The 17,059-nt window shown below is 32.7% G+C and overlaps 1 protein-coding gene across 8 annotated transcripts in view; it reads left to right on the top strand.

The window, feature by feature from the left end:
* MYCBP2 (MYC binding protein 2) overlaps positions 1-17,059 on the top strand; it is a 226,102-nt gene that overhangs the window by 63,468 nt on the left and 145,575 nt on the right. For 6 of the 8 annotated variants that reach the window (XM_031466155.2, XM_031466152.2, XM_064493060.1 and 3 more), the window contains 3 exons: positions 6,307-6,414; positions 12,481-12,600; positions 13,538-13,619. In XM_031466155.2, the coding sequence (XP_031322015.1) occupies positions 6,307-6,414; positions 12,481-12,600; positions 13,538-13,619 (310 nt within the window). The remainder of the gene's footprint in view (positions 1-6,306; positions 6,415-12,480; positions 12,601-13,537; positions 13,620-17,059) is intronic. The other 2 variants (XM_064493063.1, XM_064493065.1) reach the window with 1 other exon arrangement.

A 17,059-nucleotide genomic window follows, 5' to 3' on the forward strand; every position in this document is an offset into this window, starting at 1 on the left:
AGCTCCTTATGATGACATTTAATTACTTGCCTAATGCTGTATGTCTTATAATCTTTTCTCCCCCTCTATAAAAAGCTGTTCTTCTCTAGGTATAGTATTTTTCTGCATATCCGAAGTAAAAGAACATTGTCTATGCATTGGTTATTCAACAAAACTTTTTTATTGCAGAATTTTCTTTTGCCATTTATTTTAAAATGCGTCAAAGACCTTTAAAACATACACTCTAACCTTTTAAAGGTTAAAAAAAAAGTATTATTTAATTATTTGTGGAAATTATATTGTTTCTGTGGTTTAACAAGCCCTCCAGGTGATTCTGATGGTGCTGAAGTGTGAGAACCACTGCTCTAGAGGGCAGTGATGATCAGGTTTGTTCCCTGGACCTTCTACATCAGCCTGGGCCTCATGCTTCGTAATTTCTGCCTCGGGGTCCTGGATAGGTCTGAGTCACATGCACAGTGTTCTAGGGCTCTTGTTTGGTACCAGGCTAACGAGGATTGTTAGTCTTGTTTTGTCCTTGTGAGGAAAAGGAATGCCAAATAAATTTTTCACGTTCCAACTGTTACACATACTTGTCTTTTTTTTTTTTTCTTCTTAGCTTCTGCTTGGTACTTTTTAGATACTAACAGTTAGCAAGCCTGTAATTACGCTTATTAGTAATTGTCTTTATCTGTGTTGAAATTTCAACCTTTCAGGTTTAGATTAAATTAAATTATTTTACTTGATTTACCTGTCTCATCCTGTTTACCAAGTTTGTGTTGATTGTTTTAAAGTTGATTAGAATTTTAGGACCCAGCTCTTGTATTAAAGCCTTGATCACCAGCCTCAGGCCTATTGATGTAATTTAGCTGCTGTTTATGACACAAAATTTTCTTGCTGTTGAAACCACAAAAAGTGTTGTGGTTACTGCTTTTTGATAAAGTTGGAACTTTTTCTTTAATTTTTTATGATATTAATCTTTCAGATAATATTTTTTTTACATATATATTCTTAGGTACCAATGGCATTCATTTACAGATTTTATTTCAGTGGTGTTTGTGATAATTTTTAGTTTGTTTTTAGACAGTTGATTGACAGCTAAATTCTCTGAGACTTGTATTAATTTTATAAGTGGATTGCTTGTTCAGTGTGATTTTTAAGTAGAGCTGTGTAAGTCACCAGGACTCCTAGGTGATTATGTCAGTGCTCTTATCTCTATATTCCTTCTCAGCACTCTGTTGTAAGGAAAACTAGGCTCAAATAATGTTGCCTACTTTTCCTTCTTTCTTTTTCTCCTAAATGTCAAATCAAGGTTTCATAATTGTGAGCTGTAGGTGGGGTGAGTTACGTCCTGGGTTTGCCTGAGGCATTTCCGTTTTATGTATACTGTCTGGGCATATTTCTTACAGTGCCTTCTTTCGCTCTCCCTAGAGAATCTCATTTAGATAAGTTACATAGTTAGCCAAGCTATATAGCATGGTGATTAAGAATATGGGTTTAGATGTTAGACTTTGGTTCATATCCTGGCTTCTTAACTGGGTATATGACCCTGGAATTTAACCACTCTGAACCTCAGTTTCCTTACCTTTAAAATGGAGGTGACAAGTGTACTCACATAAGTAGGGATGAGGATTAAATGATACACATGAAAATGTCTGATATGTACCAAGCCTTGGGCAAATGTTTGATGGTGGTGATGGTGAAGATAATGATGCTGGTGATGGTGGGCTGTTTAGTAGACTTCTGTTCCCTTTGGATTTGATTCTTTTCCAGCTCTGGCCTCAACTTGATTGCTTTTCTCACAGCATTGGGATGTTCATCACAAAACTTTAATAGCAAAACCCCCTACATCTTCTGTAGAGTAAAATGATTCCATTTTGATAGAAAAAAGTTTCCTGTAGTTACAAATTAAAATGTGAAAACAAATTTATTATAGTTTCTCTAATTTTAAAGTGTTGAGAAGTTATTGCTGTTGATTTTTAAGCCTCGAAAACCGTTATTTCCTTGACTTGACAAATCAAATCCAGTATTAGCTGATCTTCTAATACCACATCAAAGACCCTTTTAAAGTATTATATGAATCACTTAGAAAATATAAATAAGAAAAAATATCAGTATAAATCTTCATCCAAAGGTAACCACTGTAGAATGTTGGTGTACTTTCTTAAAATTTTTCTATGCGTACAATTTTGTTATTTTACATCATTTCATACTGTGATATATATTGGTATACTCTTTCACAGAAACCTATCCTTTAATTACATTTTTACTTTTATTGATTTCATTGTCATCTTCTAATCAAGTTTTATATATTTCCAGTTATATCACTGACTGAATCTTATGTTTTATATACTTACTTAATGTTATAGTATATATATATTTATATTTTCTAGAAGTTTTCCTTGCCTCTTGTACTCCTCCCCCGAGCAAATGAGGTTTAGTAATCGTGCAGATATCTATGTATGTGTGGAAGTATAGGCATATGCTTATTTACAAAAGTGATATTGTGTTAAATATCAAACGGTTCTTTGAAACATCTTTTTCTCATTTTACAATACAACATGAATACACACTAGCTCAGTGAGTATGGATTTACTACATTCTGTTTAACAGCTATATAGCATTTCATAATATGGCTGAACCACAGTTTATTCAACCATTATTTTGTTAATGGACATTAAGGTTATTTTCAGGTTTTTCTGGATTTTGCTATAATAAATATTCTTAAACTTATAGCCATATGTAGTGGAGTTTTTGTGTATATATAAGAGCATCCCAGAAATAGGATATTTGGACCAGAAAGTGTGTATGTTTTAAATTTCAACAGATATTTCAGATCATTTTTAAAATGCTACAGGAATTTGTCTTCTCAAGTCTAATATATGAGTGGTGTTTTCTTCTTGCATCACCTGTATTAGTTATTATTATTCTTTTTAATTTTTGCAAAATGTTGGTAAACATATTACAATCATTTCTAATTTAAATAGCACAAAAGCATTTTTTTCTTCAAAAGTCTTGTCTTTATAGCTGAATATTATTCCAGTGAGAGGATATACCATAGGTTTTTATTAATTATTCTCCTTTTTGGATTGTTTAAAATTTTTTGTTACAATTAATAAGGTTATAGTAACACCTCTGAGCTGAAATTTTTTAGAAAAATATTTTAGAGTTTCCCTTAGGACAGATTTCTGGATATTCAGTTACTGGCCAAAGGATAATGATAATTTTTAGTTTCTTAAAATGTGTCACCAATAACTTTCTGAAAGGCTTGTATTATATTTTGCTGCCACTTATTCCAGTCACTCTTTCAGTTTACCTGCCCGTGGATCTGCTCCAGATAACCCATTGTCTGCATGTGAATGGAAGGAGCTTTTAAATATCTCAATCTGTGCTTTTCACACCCCTGTTTTATTCACTTTCACTGAAGCAAATAAACCCAACAGATTCTATTCTACTTTCTTAATTTTATTAAAAAGCTATTAAATCTTTTGAATATGTCTGCTTCTTAGTATGCCACTGCTGTTTCTTTAGCTCAGCAAAAAGCCTTTTAAGCGGTCTTAACCCCAGTCTTACCGTCTTCTAAGCTATTGTCCACCTTCTTTCCAGGATTTTTTTTCTAAAATGTAGATCTGATCATTGGTATTTCTGTATTTAAAACCAAAAAGTCACTCATAGTTCTCATAATTAATTCCACGTTTTATCTCTACAGCCTCATGTCTCTTTACTACTCTTTCCTATTCCAAAACTATTATCCCCCGTATCTCTGAACCTTTACAGTACTGGCTACCTTTTTTTTTTTTTTTTTTTTTATTAGATCTCAGCTTACATGGTATTTTCTCTTCTTATATCCCCAAACTCCCTGCTTTTCTACCCTCAAGGTTTGCTACCTGCCACTGCACTGTGCTTAATTTTGTCACAGTGCACTGTCATAACTTCTTCTTGGGTTGTCTGTAAACTCTCCCTCAGCTGTTAGACCATGAGCTTCTTGAAGCAGAGATGGTGTCTTGTTTATCCAAATGTTTCCAGGACCTAGCATGGTGCCTGAAATTGTTCAGTACTCAGTGTGTCTTTGTTGACTAATTGAAAACATTTTATAGACTTCTCATCACCTCTACAATGAAGTTTACTGGTATCAAAAGATTTTAATTATCTGTTTTGTATATTCACCTCCAGACTCATTGCCCACTACTTTCTGCTTTATAACCCTATATTCCATCCATTTTGGCTATGTGTGTTTTTAATGACCATATAGTGTTGTTTTTAACATCTTCATGCTTTTAAAACTTCTATTCCTTTTACTTGGAATGCTCTTTCTTCTCTCTCTTGGCAAACTTTTTCTCATTCTTTGAAACCTATTTGTTTCTCTTAGGTTGATTTGATTACTTTTCATCCTTTGGGATATAATGTGTACAGACTTCCTTTATAACATTTATCACAGCATATTGCAATTCTTTGTTTTCTTTTTTGTCTTCCCTGGTGGACTGAATCTGAATGAAATCCATGTCTTTGTCATTGTATCTACAATACCTAGTGTCTGTTACATTACAGATAATCAAAAATGGTGAATAAATGAATGTTTGAACTATGTAAAAAAAATTATTTTAGTCCATGGGGTACAAGAATATTTTAGAACCTAATAGCCTGATGTTATAAATGGTAATTTAAACTTAGCTCAAATGTTACACTTTATAGGTTTGATTGCCTGTGTGTCTTCTGGATTTATATATCAGAAGACAATTAAAAGATTGAATTTAGTGAGAAGCAAATAACTATGAGTATTAAGGGTATAATATTTTTATTGGAAGAAATAATATCTCAGGCAGACCACAGAAATCTGAAAATGGTAATACAGTATAGTATTATTCTTATTTTAGTATTTACAATCCTTTTGTGTAGTTGGAACCTGTCTAATACTTTTAATTCTACTAACATTGAAGTAGTATATTTTTATTTTAGTAATCATAGACCGTGTTACTGATTTTTTCATAGAATTGATGCTGCTTGCATTTTTTTTCTATATTTGGAGGCATAATTAAAATATTTTTTACCCACTTTTTAATGTTTAATGAGAGTACTTTGGTATTTAATTTGATGTTTTTCAAATATTTTTACAGAGCAATAATTGTTAGAAAAATTAATCATAGCCAAAGATCTATAGAGAACCATGAAGAAACTTAATAAAAAAAATCAGTACGTATATTCTGTCAATTTCCTTTTTAAATACTGGTAAATTCTTAACTGTCAAATTTAGTGTTTTGAAATTTGCAGGAATTTTTGATGTTGCTAAAACTCAAGGAAGCTGTATTTCTGTTCTATAGGAAATGAGCTAAAATTTTAAGGTATAATTAGAGTTTTCTTTTCAAGTTTAAAAAAATGCTTTTCCCCATTATCATTTAAATTTTACTGAAATTAATTTGGCTATAGATTTTTTTCCTTGAGTCCTATATAAGTAGAAATAACTGTAATCTATGTCAGTATGTATTTGTGTATATATGTATGTGTACATATTGGAGTTTCAGAAAAGAATTATTTAATGAAAGAATGGTTAGTGTTTCAAAAATGTTACTGGCTTTAGATTCCTCTGTCATCAGTATGAAGTTCAGCTTATCCTTGTTTCTGATTTTGTGTATGTGGCTATGGAAATCACACATAAAGTTAGGTTTATCCTTTTTAGAAAATCAAATCAAGTATAACTTCTGTAATTCTGTCTTTATACGGTAGTGATATGATATATATACATATACATGTATATATATAAATGTGCATGTGTATAAACATAAGATCATGGTAATTTTTTGGTTTTGTTTTGTTTTTGACCATTTTTTTCTTTCCTCTATGACAGAATATAGTTAAGTCAATAATATCTTGGTTTTGTAGCAAGACTGATGTGGCTGTTAAATCTTGAAGACCTTGCTAAAATTTAGTCATTAATTTAAAACTTAGTTGGTTTTTGGTATTTCAGAAGGAAAGACATATTTTTAATGAATGTATAGTTTACCAAGTTTGAATATATATGATGTTAAAAATATTTGTAAGATAATTTGATTTATTCTATTTGAACTTTCTGATGATCTATTTGAGGCTATTAGTAACTACCTGATCATTTTATAAGTATAAGTGATAGAATTTGTACTTTATAAACTATATTTAAGATATTGAAACTTTTGTATAGAATGGTGAATAGGTTATGGTTGGGGGTGGGGGAATTGGGAGAAAAGTACAATGTCCAGAACTTTAATTTCCATGCTTTTTAGTTTGAATTATTTTTGTTCATTGTAGTGTTTTCATTTTGTGAGCTTTCCTATGCACATACAAAATGTTTCTCCTCAGGCCCCCTTGTATTTGCTGGTCCTATTTTTATGAACCATCGAGAACAGGCTCTAGCCAGACTCAGATCCCATCCAGCACAGCTAAAGCATAAACGGGACAAGCACAAAGGTATTTGGTCTTCCTTATCAACTAGGTTGGATACCTTCCCAATTTCTTCCACTCATTTGAATTTTGTCTCTGGGAAAATGCACAAACCTAATTCTTCTACTTTGCTTCTATCATTATTATGTAGCCTGAGGAGAAAGAACATGCTGAAAGTATACTGTTTGTCAATGACGGTCAATCTTATTTTATTTTTTTGGTTAACTTTAATAAAAACAAGACATTTTACAGTGTATCATTTTCTTTTCCATTTCTTTTCAAATTTCATAAAGTTAAAGGAAGGTTGAAAAATAATTACTGCTTTCTATTTTATATTCTTTATTGTCTGCTCTTAGACAACTGCCATCTGGCATTTTGCAATCCTTTTTTCTTTTTTTAATGCTATTTATTTGCTTTAGAATTAACAAAATTGCTCCTGTCAATGTATAAAGTAATAATGAGTTGACTGCTATTATGCTTCTCCATTGTTTTAACATCAGAGTTTATATACTTAACACACCTGAATTATTTGATATTTGAGGTTTAAAAAGTGGTAGATGTAAGTAAAGAGTAAGTTGTGTAGACCTACTGTAAGTCCTCAGAAACTTGTCACAGGTCTGAACAAGTCTTCGAGTGACTATGAGTCTGTTTCTACATAATTCTTTGAGATACCAGAGTTCTGGATTAATTAAAAATATTCCTAAAGGAAGATTGTTTTCCCTTAAACCTCAGATTATGGGTCAATAAGATCAGGAGAGAATTTAATGCAGAGAATTCATAAATTTACATGTAAATTCTGCCTAGAATCCTGGCATGTAAACCAGGAATTCTTTGGCTAGTACAACTTAGATTTACTATTTTCTTAAATGCCTGAAATTTTAAAATTACATAGAAAATTTTAAAATTACATACTCCATGTAGACAAATTAATGTTTTGTGTCTTTTTTATTTTTTTGCCGCAAGGCTGTTATAGACTAATTTTATTTTTACGCTTTCCCGTGCAGTATATTATAATCAACTTCACTTTTATTTGCCTCTCTCCACCTATCAGTTTGCCACTCAAAGCAAAAATGCAAAACAGAACAGACAAACCCACCTGTTTTTAGTAAAAACATAAATAGAGCACTACTTAAGATGTATTCTGCAAAAATAAAAATTGAGAGTGTTTTAAATACAGTGTTATTAACCATAGTAAAATTTGTGATTGATTTATTTACTGGGTACTCTAACAAACCATAACTATTTAAATCTAAGAAACAATATTTGAAATATTCATATTTCAATAAAAATATAACTTTTTTAGGTCTGTATCAGTATCATATAGACAAACATCTTTGTTTTTTCCAGAATTTTTAAATGAAATGCTAAATGAAGACCAAGTTTACAAGTTTAAAAGACTTTTTACAGTATTACACTGATGAGCTATAGAAATTATTCAACAATATCTAGCCTTAATTCCATCTTGTCTGCCACAGGGTTACTTAGTGAGACTCTGTATATTTGTAGTAACGTCTTTGGAAGGATTTACTTTGTAGTATTATAGTATACAGCCTTTTTTGTCTTTTTAAATCATCAGACTGTATAGTTTTATAGAGTGAAACAACATCATCTCTTTACCACCAAAATGAATTTAAAGTGTAATTAATATTTTATCAAATGGTTTCCTATTTTATTTAGAGAGTATTAACTTACCACTCACTATACACCCGCAGATTGGCTCTCCATTACTCCCTTTGCATTCACTGTCCATGTCATTTTATTACCTCACCAGTCACTGCTTTTACTCTTGCTGCGTATAGTCATAGCCTTTTAATACGTTTTAAAATTTTTTTCCTACATACATTCTTTTCTATTTTTTTACCCTGTTTATCTTCCACTGAGAAATTCACTATATTAATTGCTATATTCTGTCTTATATTTAATTATGATGGTACAAATTGTAGGATAATAATGATTTAAATTTTTAGACTGTGACTTTTTTATGGGGGTATGTGGAGGGTAAGAACTGTGGATTTATTGTTAACAGGAGAGAGTTCTAAGATGGAAAGTTGGAGAGCTTCTGGCTGATTGGAGAGAATTCAGAGGAGGTCACGGAATCCATCCTATACAGGCAAATTTTGATTAGAGGCGAAATAAAGTATATAAGACTGAATCAATAAATATAACATATAATCCATATAACATACAGTATTCAAAAATGTAACTATAGACTATATTTCAAACAGTTACATGGATTAACATTTGTTTCAGCTATTCAGTGCCTTACATAGAAAAAAAGATGTTAGTTCACTACTCCTAGTTAGGGACATTTGAATTGTTCTGGAGAATAGTCTTGAAGTGGCTGATGTGAAAATCTGAAGGTGCACTTAAAAACATCTGTGTGTGATTTACACCTATTTTCTATAGAGAAATGGTGTGATGTAATGGAAGTATAGCCTTTTGGAATTAGGTCTTAGTTTTAATCCCATTTGTCATTTAGTAGAACTGTGTGGCCATTCTTAAATTTCTTAATCTCTTTGGTTTCAGTTTCCTTATTTGAAAAATAGGAATGATAATTCCTAACTTATTATGTTGATACGAAGATTAAATTGAAATTTGTTAAATATGTGATTATTTTTACAAAAGATTTAAGATGTCGACCATGTGGTGGTAAAATGCATGAGCCTTACTTTTGATCAAATTCTAAAACTGCTTTGCCATTTACTACTTTGGGCTGGTTACTTAACTCCTCTAAGCCTTGGTTTTCCCAACTGCAAAATGGAATAACAATTCCTATATCATCGGATTATTATATTGATTAAAGAAAGCAACAATAGTGAATATTGATTGAGCACTTTTCATACATTATTTTTCACTTAATCTGCCTAAGACCTTTTTGAGGTAATGTACCATTGTTGCCATCTTATAGTTGGGAAAGCTAAAACTTAAGAAGGTCAAGTGTCCAGTTATCATAAAACTAGCAAATAGTAGAGCCAGGATTCCAATCCAAGTCTCTTAGGCTCCAGTGCCCAAAAGCACTTATCCACTGTGCTGTTTAAATTCTCAGTGTTTAGCACAGAGCACATGCTTAGCATATTGTAATTGCTATTGCTTTGCTGTTTTAGTGATTTTGCTCAAAGTACTCACTGTGTTCTCTTACATTCAGTGATATGCATGCCAATAAGATTACCCAGAAAGTGTAGATTTAAATAAAAATTAAACTTCAAAGTTAGAGTCTTTTAGATACTGAATCCTCTTTTATCTATGTGTGTACACAAAAATGCATAGTGTATATACATAGAATATTTTAGATACATATCTATCAAAACTTTACAGCTATCAGTTTCAATATCACATGATATATGTATGAACATACTTATATTAGGGAAAATAAAGATATACTTATACCCAAAATGGCCAATTATAAGAATATTCAGATCTAATTTTCCTACAAATCTGAGATTAATTTGATTGCTGCTCATTAACACTTTACTGAATAATTAGCTTGAGCAGAATTAATCTTGCTGCATTTTACTTCCTGATTCTTGAATTTACACTAAATTTTTGGCTGCTTATTTAGGTACCTTTTTTCTTTGATAAACTTTTATAAATTGTACTTGATTTTTTTAATTGACATCAAATTCCAGATACAGCCATATATTTTTAAAATTCTGTCACTGCTGCTGCTAATGATCAAGAAACTCATCCCTGTTTTTTTCTTATAATATTTTTACCATCTGTGATAATTACATTATTTCATATAGATACAGATTTGTTTAAATGAACTTGAACAAAATGTTGCTATTATTTTTATCTCTAAATAATAGCTACTCTTCTTTTAATCACTATGATTTTAATCAGTAAATTACTAGGTTTTTTTTCCCCTCCTTCCCTGATGCTATGTCTCCATTGTGGGATTTGTATCTATATTTAATCTCTGACTCAAGGGAGAGGGCAAAATGCCAAATTCAAAGGTAAAGCTTCTAACTAGGCATCAGTACACTTATGTAAAGTGGAATTACACTTGTAACATTGAATTTAGTTAGGCCTGGCACAGACATATGAACACAATTTGTTTTCTATGTTAAAACAGATTTGGTTTTAATAATTATATATTTTTACCTATTGAGTTAAAGCTATAAAATTTCTATATATCTGTCATCTTATTTAAATAGTATTTGGAAGATACTTACTCCTTTATGGATAAGCCCTCGTTTGTATTTAACCTTTCCACTGTCTTTCTAAGCTGAGGCGTTTTTGAACTAAAAATATATTGTATTTTGGATGGAGTGACATTAAATGTTGGCATTTTTTTAATCCATCCATTCTTGCAGATTTTATTTGGCAAACCCACATTAGATAATTTAGCAGAAGAGGAATCCTATTCTTTATCCTATTATGGTAAAGCCTCTCACTAATTCAGAATTTTTGATACTTCAGATACAGTATTTGTGATTTTTTTTTAATAAAAAATTCAAAATAACTTCTTCCTCTGAATTTTCAGGGTCATACTTATAAGGGGGAACCTGTCTAAAATCACTAGCTTTTCAAACCAAGGGCTCAAGAAATGAAGGATTCCTTCAACGTGCCTTCAACCTCTGGGTCCAGCAATTAATTCTTGTATGTTAAAGGACTTTTATGTTTATGGTACATTTTAATGTAATACAGGTCTATCTTGAATTGTAATTAGGTAGTCACATTTTATTTATTGTAGCATTTAGTTTAATCTATAATCTGTACTGCAAGAAGGTAATAAAACTGAATTTTTGCTTAAATGTTCTGTAATTAAGACCTTTTCAGTAAGTCATATAGGTCAACCTATTCCAAATTAGTAAGGTTTTACTGCCCTAGTGTTGTAAAGAGTTTTAAATGTTTAAGGTTTTTGAAGTGCTGCAGTCATTTAGTTATAGAAATTTAAGTCATAATTTAGGCCAATTTTATCTTACCGGGATATTATCAAAGGTTAGAAATTTTAGATTGAAAAAAAAAAAAGGATAGTGTGAACATGAATTATTTGATGTTCTGTTTCACATTGTAAAATGGGTAATGAAAAAAACAGAATTATTTAAAAATGTGTGTCTGTAGTTACATATCTGCATATTATACACACTTGTTTGTATTTGCTGTACCACAAGTGAGTAGTTTAGACTAGCTGACCTGAAATTCCTTTAAGATTTACATTTATTCTGTGTGTAAGGAATTTGAATCTTGATGATATAGAGGTCATAATTTCATTGATGTATAGTTTTAGACCAAGAAGAACAAGTTGCCTCTCTTATTTACATATTCCAAACTAAAGTTGTTATGTTCTGGAATGTGTTTTTAAATGTTATCGTTAGAATGCCAGAATATTCAGTGTCAAATGTAGAACCTAGGGGTGGAAAGAAGGCCTTAAAGCCAGCTTATGAAAGGAAATTATAAAAAGAAGAGAGGAGGAAAGAAGGAATAAAAGTAGAGGACTTGGTTGAGAGTTGTAGTTGGGGGCCAGAAGAAGACCACAAAGCCAAATGGCTGATGGGCGAGGTGGGACAAAAAAATAAATCAAAGGAAACCATTGAACTGCTGGATAAAACTGTTTGGTCTTCGTACATTTTTTTGAAGTTCAATTGAGTTTGGTAGTACTGGTGGACAGCATAGCCTTACTAAGATGTGTTTGGGAAATCTAAGTCATTTGTGAGTAAACTAGAAATCTTTTTTTAAATGGCTAGCACTAACAGCATCACTAAGTTTAAAATAATTGTTAAATGACTTTGCATGCAGTTATTTTTTATGCAGACTAAATTTTCCCATATAAACTATTACATTTAGAATTGTGTTATTTCTGTAACTTAATGACCCATTTACATTACATAACTGATTAGCCTAATAGGTTTATCCATAACCAAGTCTTATCTGTGTTTTTATTGAGTTAGTGATACTTGCAAACAGCAGTATATAGTGTATCTTTTCAAAATTGCTTCTTTGCAGGTAGATTCTTGATCTATCACTTCTAACAGCTGCAGATTCTTCTTGCTTGTTCCTTTTAACATTTTCTCTTGTTTTTCCATAGTAAACTGATTTAAAATTTTATATTGAAGATGAACAATGGCTTAATTACAAATATAACACTTACAGATGGAAGTGGAGAACGAGGAGAAAAGGATGCAAGCAAAATCACAACATATCCTCCAGGCTCTGTGCGATTTGACTGTGAGCTCCGGGCAGTACAAGTCAGCTGTGGATTTCACCATTCAGGTAGCAGCTGGAACTTTAGGGTATAACTGCATTTTTACAATTGTGCTAATTAACCTGTTTGTTTAGTTTTGACACATGTGATCTGTTAACAGTATGTTAAAAGCTATAGTGTGGCAGTGTCTCTCAAATCTATGGAAGTGTCATATTTATTAAAGAATCTCTTTTAAACTATGGCATGACTGTCTAGAGATCTGACTTCTAATCTGTCTTCTGATGGACTTACTTTATAATTCAATTTATGAAATTCCTGAAGATAAAATAATTTCTGAAATTCCTTTAAGTCTAATTCTGTGATTTTTTTAGAACCCGGTCACATATTTTGTTACTCTTCAATGAGAAATGTGCATCAACAAATTTATTTTCTTAAAATGTAGAAAATGTTTAAATTCCTACTAAATTGTTGACATTTGGGATATAGCTTAGGTTGTATTATTCAACCTTTATAAAAATAAAATGTTAATTCTTTTTTGATATTCAGTATATTTCCTTGTATAGATGAATCATTAACAGATATTAAAGTTCTAACATAGCATTGATGTTGTACATAATTGTTCAGAACTCAAATCTATGAACCTATATAATTATCCTAGATAGGAGAGAACAGTATTTTGTATGTAGTTACTCATTATAAAACAATTTTACAGTTGACCCAAACCAATATTTTATTGAATACTAATGTTATTGAATGGCATTTATAAGAATTTGAAAGTATATATTAGGAAAACATTATGTATTTTATAACCCACAAAAATATTTTTAGCTTTTTGAGAACTAAAATTGTATTTATTTCTCATTAAATGTAAGTTTGTGCTTCAATTGCCTATTTTTAATGGCTCTGTACATTTTAAATAGTGAAAATTACACTGCTTTCAGTATAGTTGTGATATAATATGTAATGCATATAATGAAAAAGTAAAGCTCTGGATCTTGGTTTCAGTGGTTTTAATGGAAAATGGAGATGTCTATACATTTGGATATGGGCAGCATGGGCAGCTCGGACATGGGGATGTCAATTCCAGGTACTTTAACTTTTTATGTGAAGATGTTGAGTTGTTTCTTTTTTTTCTTCTTTTCTTTCCCTTTTTCCCTTTTTCCTTCTAAATGTATATTTCTGTACATTGAAATAGTATTTATACCACTCTTTTGCAAAATATGGCCCATAAATTATTGGTGGTTCTTAATTTTTTGGTTGAGTGCTTTTGTAAGGATAGATGATTTTGTAGTTTCAGGAGAAAAGTTGATTTACATTTTATACATTTAAAATGTAAAGGTGATTATCATTATAAAACCTTACTGTATTCTTAAGAATTAATATCTTTTTAAAAGCTGTTCATGACAATAGAAAACACAGTGAATTTCCCCAAATTTCATTTTAATAAGTCAGCAGTGAATCTATACACATTCCTTGATGTTATCTGTTTTGAAATTTTAGTCTAATATTAACATGAAGCTCTTGAAGCTTTGGAATAATTTACAAACCAAATCTAATGGTCACTCATAGAAACTGTTTTGACTTACCTGGAATAGTGAAGAACTAACATTGATAGAGATTACTAGACATTTTTTAATATCCATTCTTCCCTACTTATTTGGTAGTAGAATTTTAGTTGATGACATGACCATGTAGCTGAAGACTGTTTTCCCACCTCCATTGTAGCAGGATATGGCTATGAACTAAGTGATGTATGTAGCTTTGGAATCATGCTGTTAAAGGGAAAGAGAGGTACCCTTCCATTTCTCCCTGTCCCCTCCCAGCTTGCTGCCTGGAATCCATACATGATAGCAGAAGCTGGAGAAGTTATCACAGCAATCATAAGTTGGAAACATATGTATGAGAATGACAAGTAGAAATAGCATGCGTCCTCAATAACATGGAACTGCCATATCAGCTCCTTATAATTGGGTTCTTACCTGGGAGAGACATAAACTTCTATCCTGTTCAACTCCTTGTTACTTTGCTTTCATTACAGCAGCTGAATCTGTATCTGCTTAATACAGTAAGAGTGCTTTTGGTCAAAAGTATAGAATATCCATCTTTGTTAGTTCAGATCTTCCAAGAAGAAGATGCTAAGACAGAATTAGATGTGCAGGGGGTTTATTGGGAGGAAACTCCTGTGAAAGATGAAGGAAAACAGAGCAGGAATAGGCAGGGAGAACCTTCAGACCCGGTGTAGCTCTGACCCCTGTGAAAGGAAAGAACGATGGGGTGGGAAGAGTTAGGTTACAGTGCAGTTCTGAGAATGTTTTAGTCAGGCCACTGGGGTGTCCTCAAGCCACGGTTGCCTTTGGCTGAGTCCCAAATTGGGCAGGATGTGCCACTGTTCATAACCTTTTCTGTACTCAGTCACAGGCTGGTAGTGTCCCAGGGTAAGATTGGCCTTGTGGGTGTAAAGGAACAGTTTCTAGGCTCTCAGTCATTCATGAAGGTCATCTTGAAGATCTGAGTGATCCACATGTGTGGCTGCCCCACCATTGAAACGGAGTTTATTTAATAAAGTCTGGAGATTTTAGGGCAGCTTCAGGCTAGGCTTGACTGACCAATTCAGTTTACCACAGAACCTCTATTCGTTTTGACTCTTTGCTCTACCTTATTCTTCCTTGTGGTCACAGAATACCTGCCAAAATCAACTGGACCTTTATGTTTCTCATTCACATAGCAGTGAACCCCTTCAGTCATTAAATAAAGTTCAAAATTTTCACTGTATTCTGAAATCACTCCATCACTGTGACAGGGATGGAATTATGCCATTTACATAGTAAAGACCAGTGATTCTTAATCCTGGTTGTACGGTGGAAATACTTAGAGAACTTCAAAAATACCATGCCTGGATTCTAAGAATCTAGAATTTCTAAGATACGTTTGTTGGGAGACTGGTGTCAGAGGTGGGAGGTGAAGGTGGTAAGGGCAGTACTGGATGTAATGCCAGCATCAAAGCTTTTTTCTAAAAGTTCTCCACAGTTTCGTGTACATCCAGGATTAAGAACCACTGTCCATCCCTAGAAGGCGGGGTCAGACCATTTGCAGTGCACACAAAATGGGGATGAAAGGAATGTCCTTAGTTATTGGATGATTGAGGTATCATTGAGTTGAACTTCTCACTAAAAACACAAGTGCAGCATATATTTGACACTTGTCAAGAGGTATATAAAACTGTCACAGTCCTAATGATAAATGTTGTACTTGGAAAGAGAGCAGAAGGTCTTTGATGGAATTACTTTATTGACACTTGGATATTATAGGATGTTGGATATGACTGAATATCAGTGGGTTTGCCAGGTTGAGGAATTACCATCACAGGCATCAGAAGGCAGTGGATACTTTACTTCACATTCGAATGACCTCACTCGTATGCAGAGACTGAGACAGGACTTGTGATTTGTATGGAGAAGAATTTGGGAACTTTTTATTCTGTTTTTTACTGAAGACTCATGACACAGAAAGAGAGAAAGAGGGTTGATTATCATCATCATCATTGCTGTTGTTATTTAGCTGACAGTTTTCTTGCAAGTCATGACACAAACTGGGAAAGATGTGTTACAGTTAGACATGACGGAGCATCAGTCATGTGTGCAGCAAGGCGGACACATCTTCACAAATCAGATGCTGCACTTGGATAGCATTCCCCAGAAAAGGACTCGCAAATAGCTGTATTTCCTGGTCTTGACTGAGTGGGAGGGAAGTAGTGAATATCTTTAGCGATAATCAAACCACAGCCCCAAGGTGACTGCAGTGTGAAGAACAAATGGCTTAAGCACAAGATCCTGCCATGCCACGCTGAGGCTGTTGAAAGGGAAGGATCTCATGTCAACTTCTAAAATGAAGAGGTTACTTAAAACACTGCCTCCTGTCCTGATTATCAAGCAGGGAGCACCATTCCTTGACTTGCAGTGACTTGCTCAGATGATGGTATCATAGCAATATGCCAAGTATTTTTATAGCTTGAATATGTTATTTTCACAGACTGAGGCAGCTTTTAATGTAGAAAATAAATTAGTTAGATTTTCATAAGGAGAGGAAACTCTGGTAGGATTTGTTTTAACTGCCGGAAGTTGTTCTTTTCCAACATGTGAATTTTTTCTCCTGGTTCCATTGATGGAACTGTAACTGGAAGGCTGATTCTATGTGGTGTGAGGAGTGCTAAGCTGGGTGACACAGTGAAATAATGCCTGCACACTATGCCTGGGGGATTAAACAAAAACCAGTCAAGACCGTTTGTGTCATGAACACTCTAGTCACCCTGTTGTCTGGATCTGTGTGGGACTTGGAAGGCAGGAGTCAAGAACTGTTAGGAATTCCAAAAGGAACTGACCATGTGTACATGGAGGAAAAATCCCAGGAGGAACAAAGCCTCAATAGCATGCATATTAATTAACTACCACAAAGCAAAACATTTACAGATATTTAGCTGAGATAAAGTTGGAGGGTACATTTTTAAAGTTTCTAGTAATCAAGTGCTTT

Source organism: Camelus dromedarius, chromosome 13 (assembly GCF_036321535.1).
Source record: "Camelus dromedarius isolate mCamDro1 chromosome 13, mCamDro1.pat, whole genome shotgun sequence".
NCBI classification, from domain to species: domain Eukaryota; kingdom Metazoa; phylum Chordata; class Mammalia; order Artiodactyla; family Camelidae; genus Camelus; species Camelus dromedarius.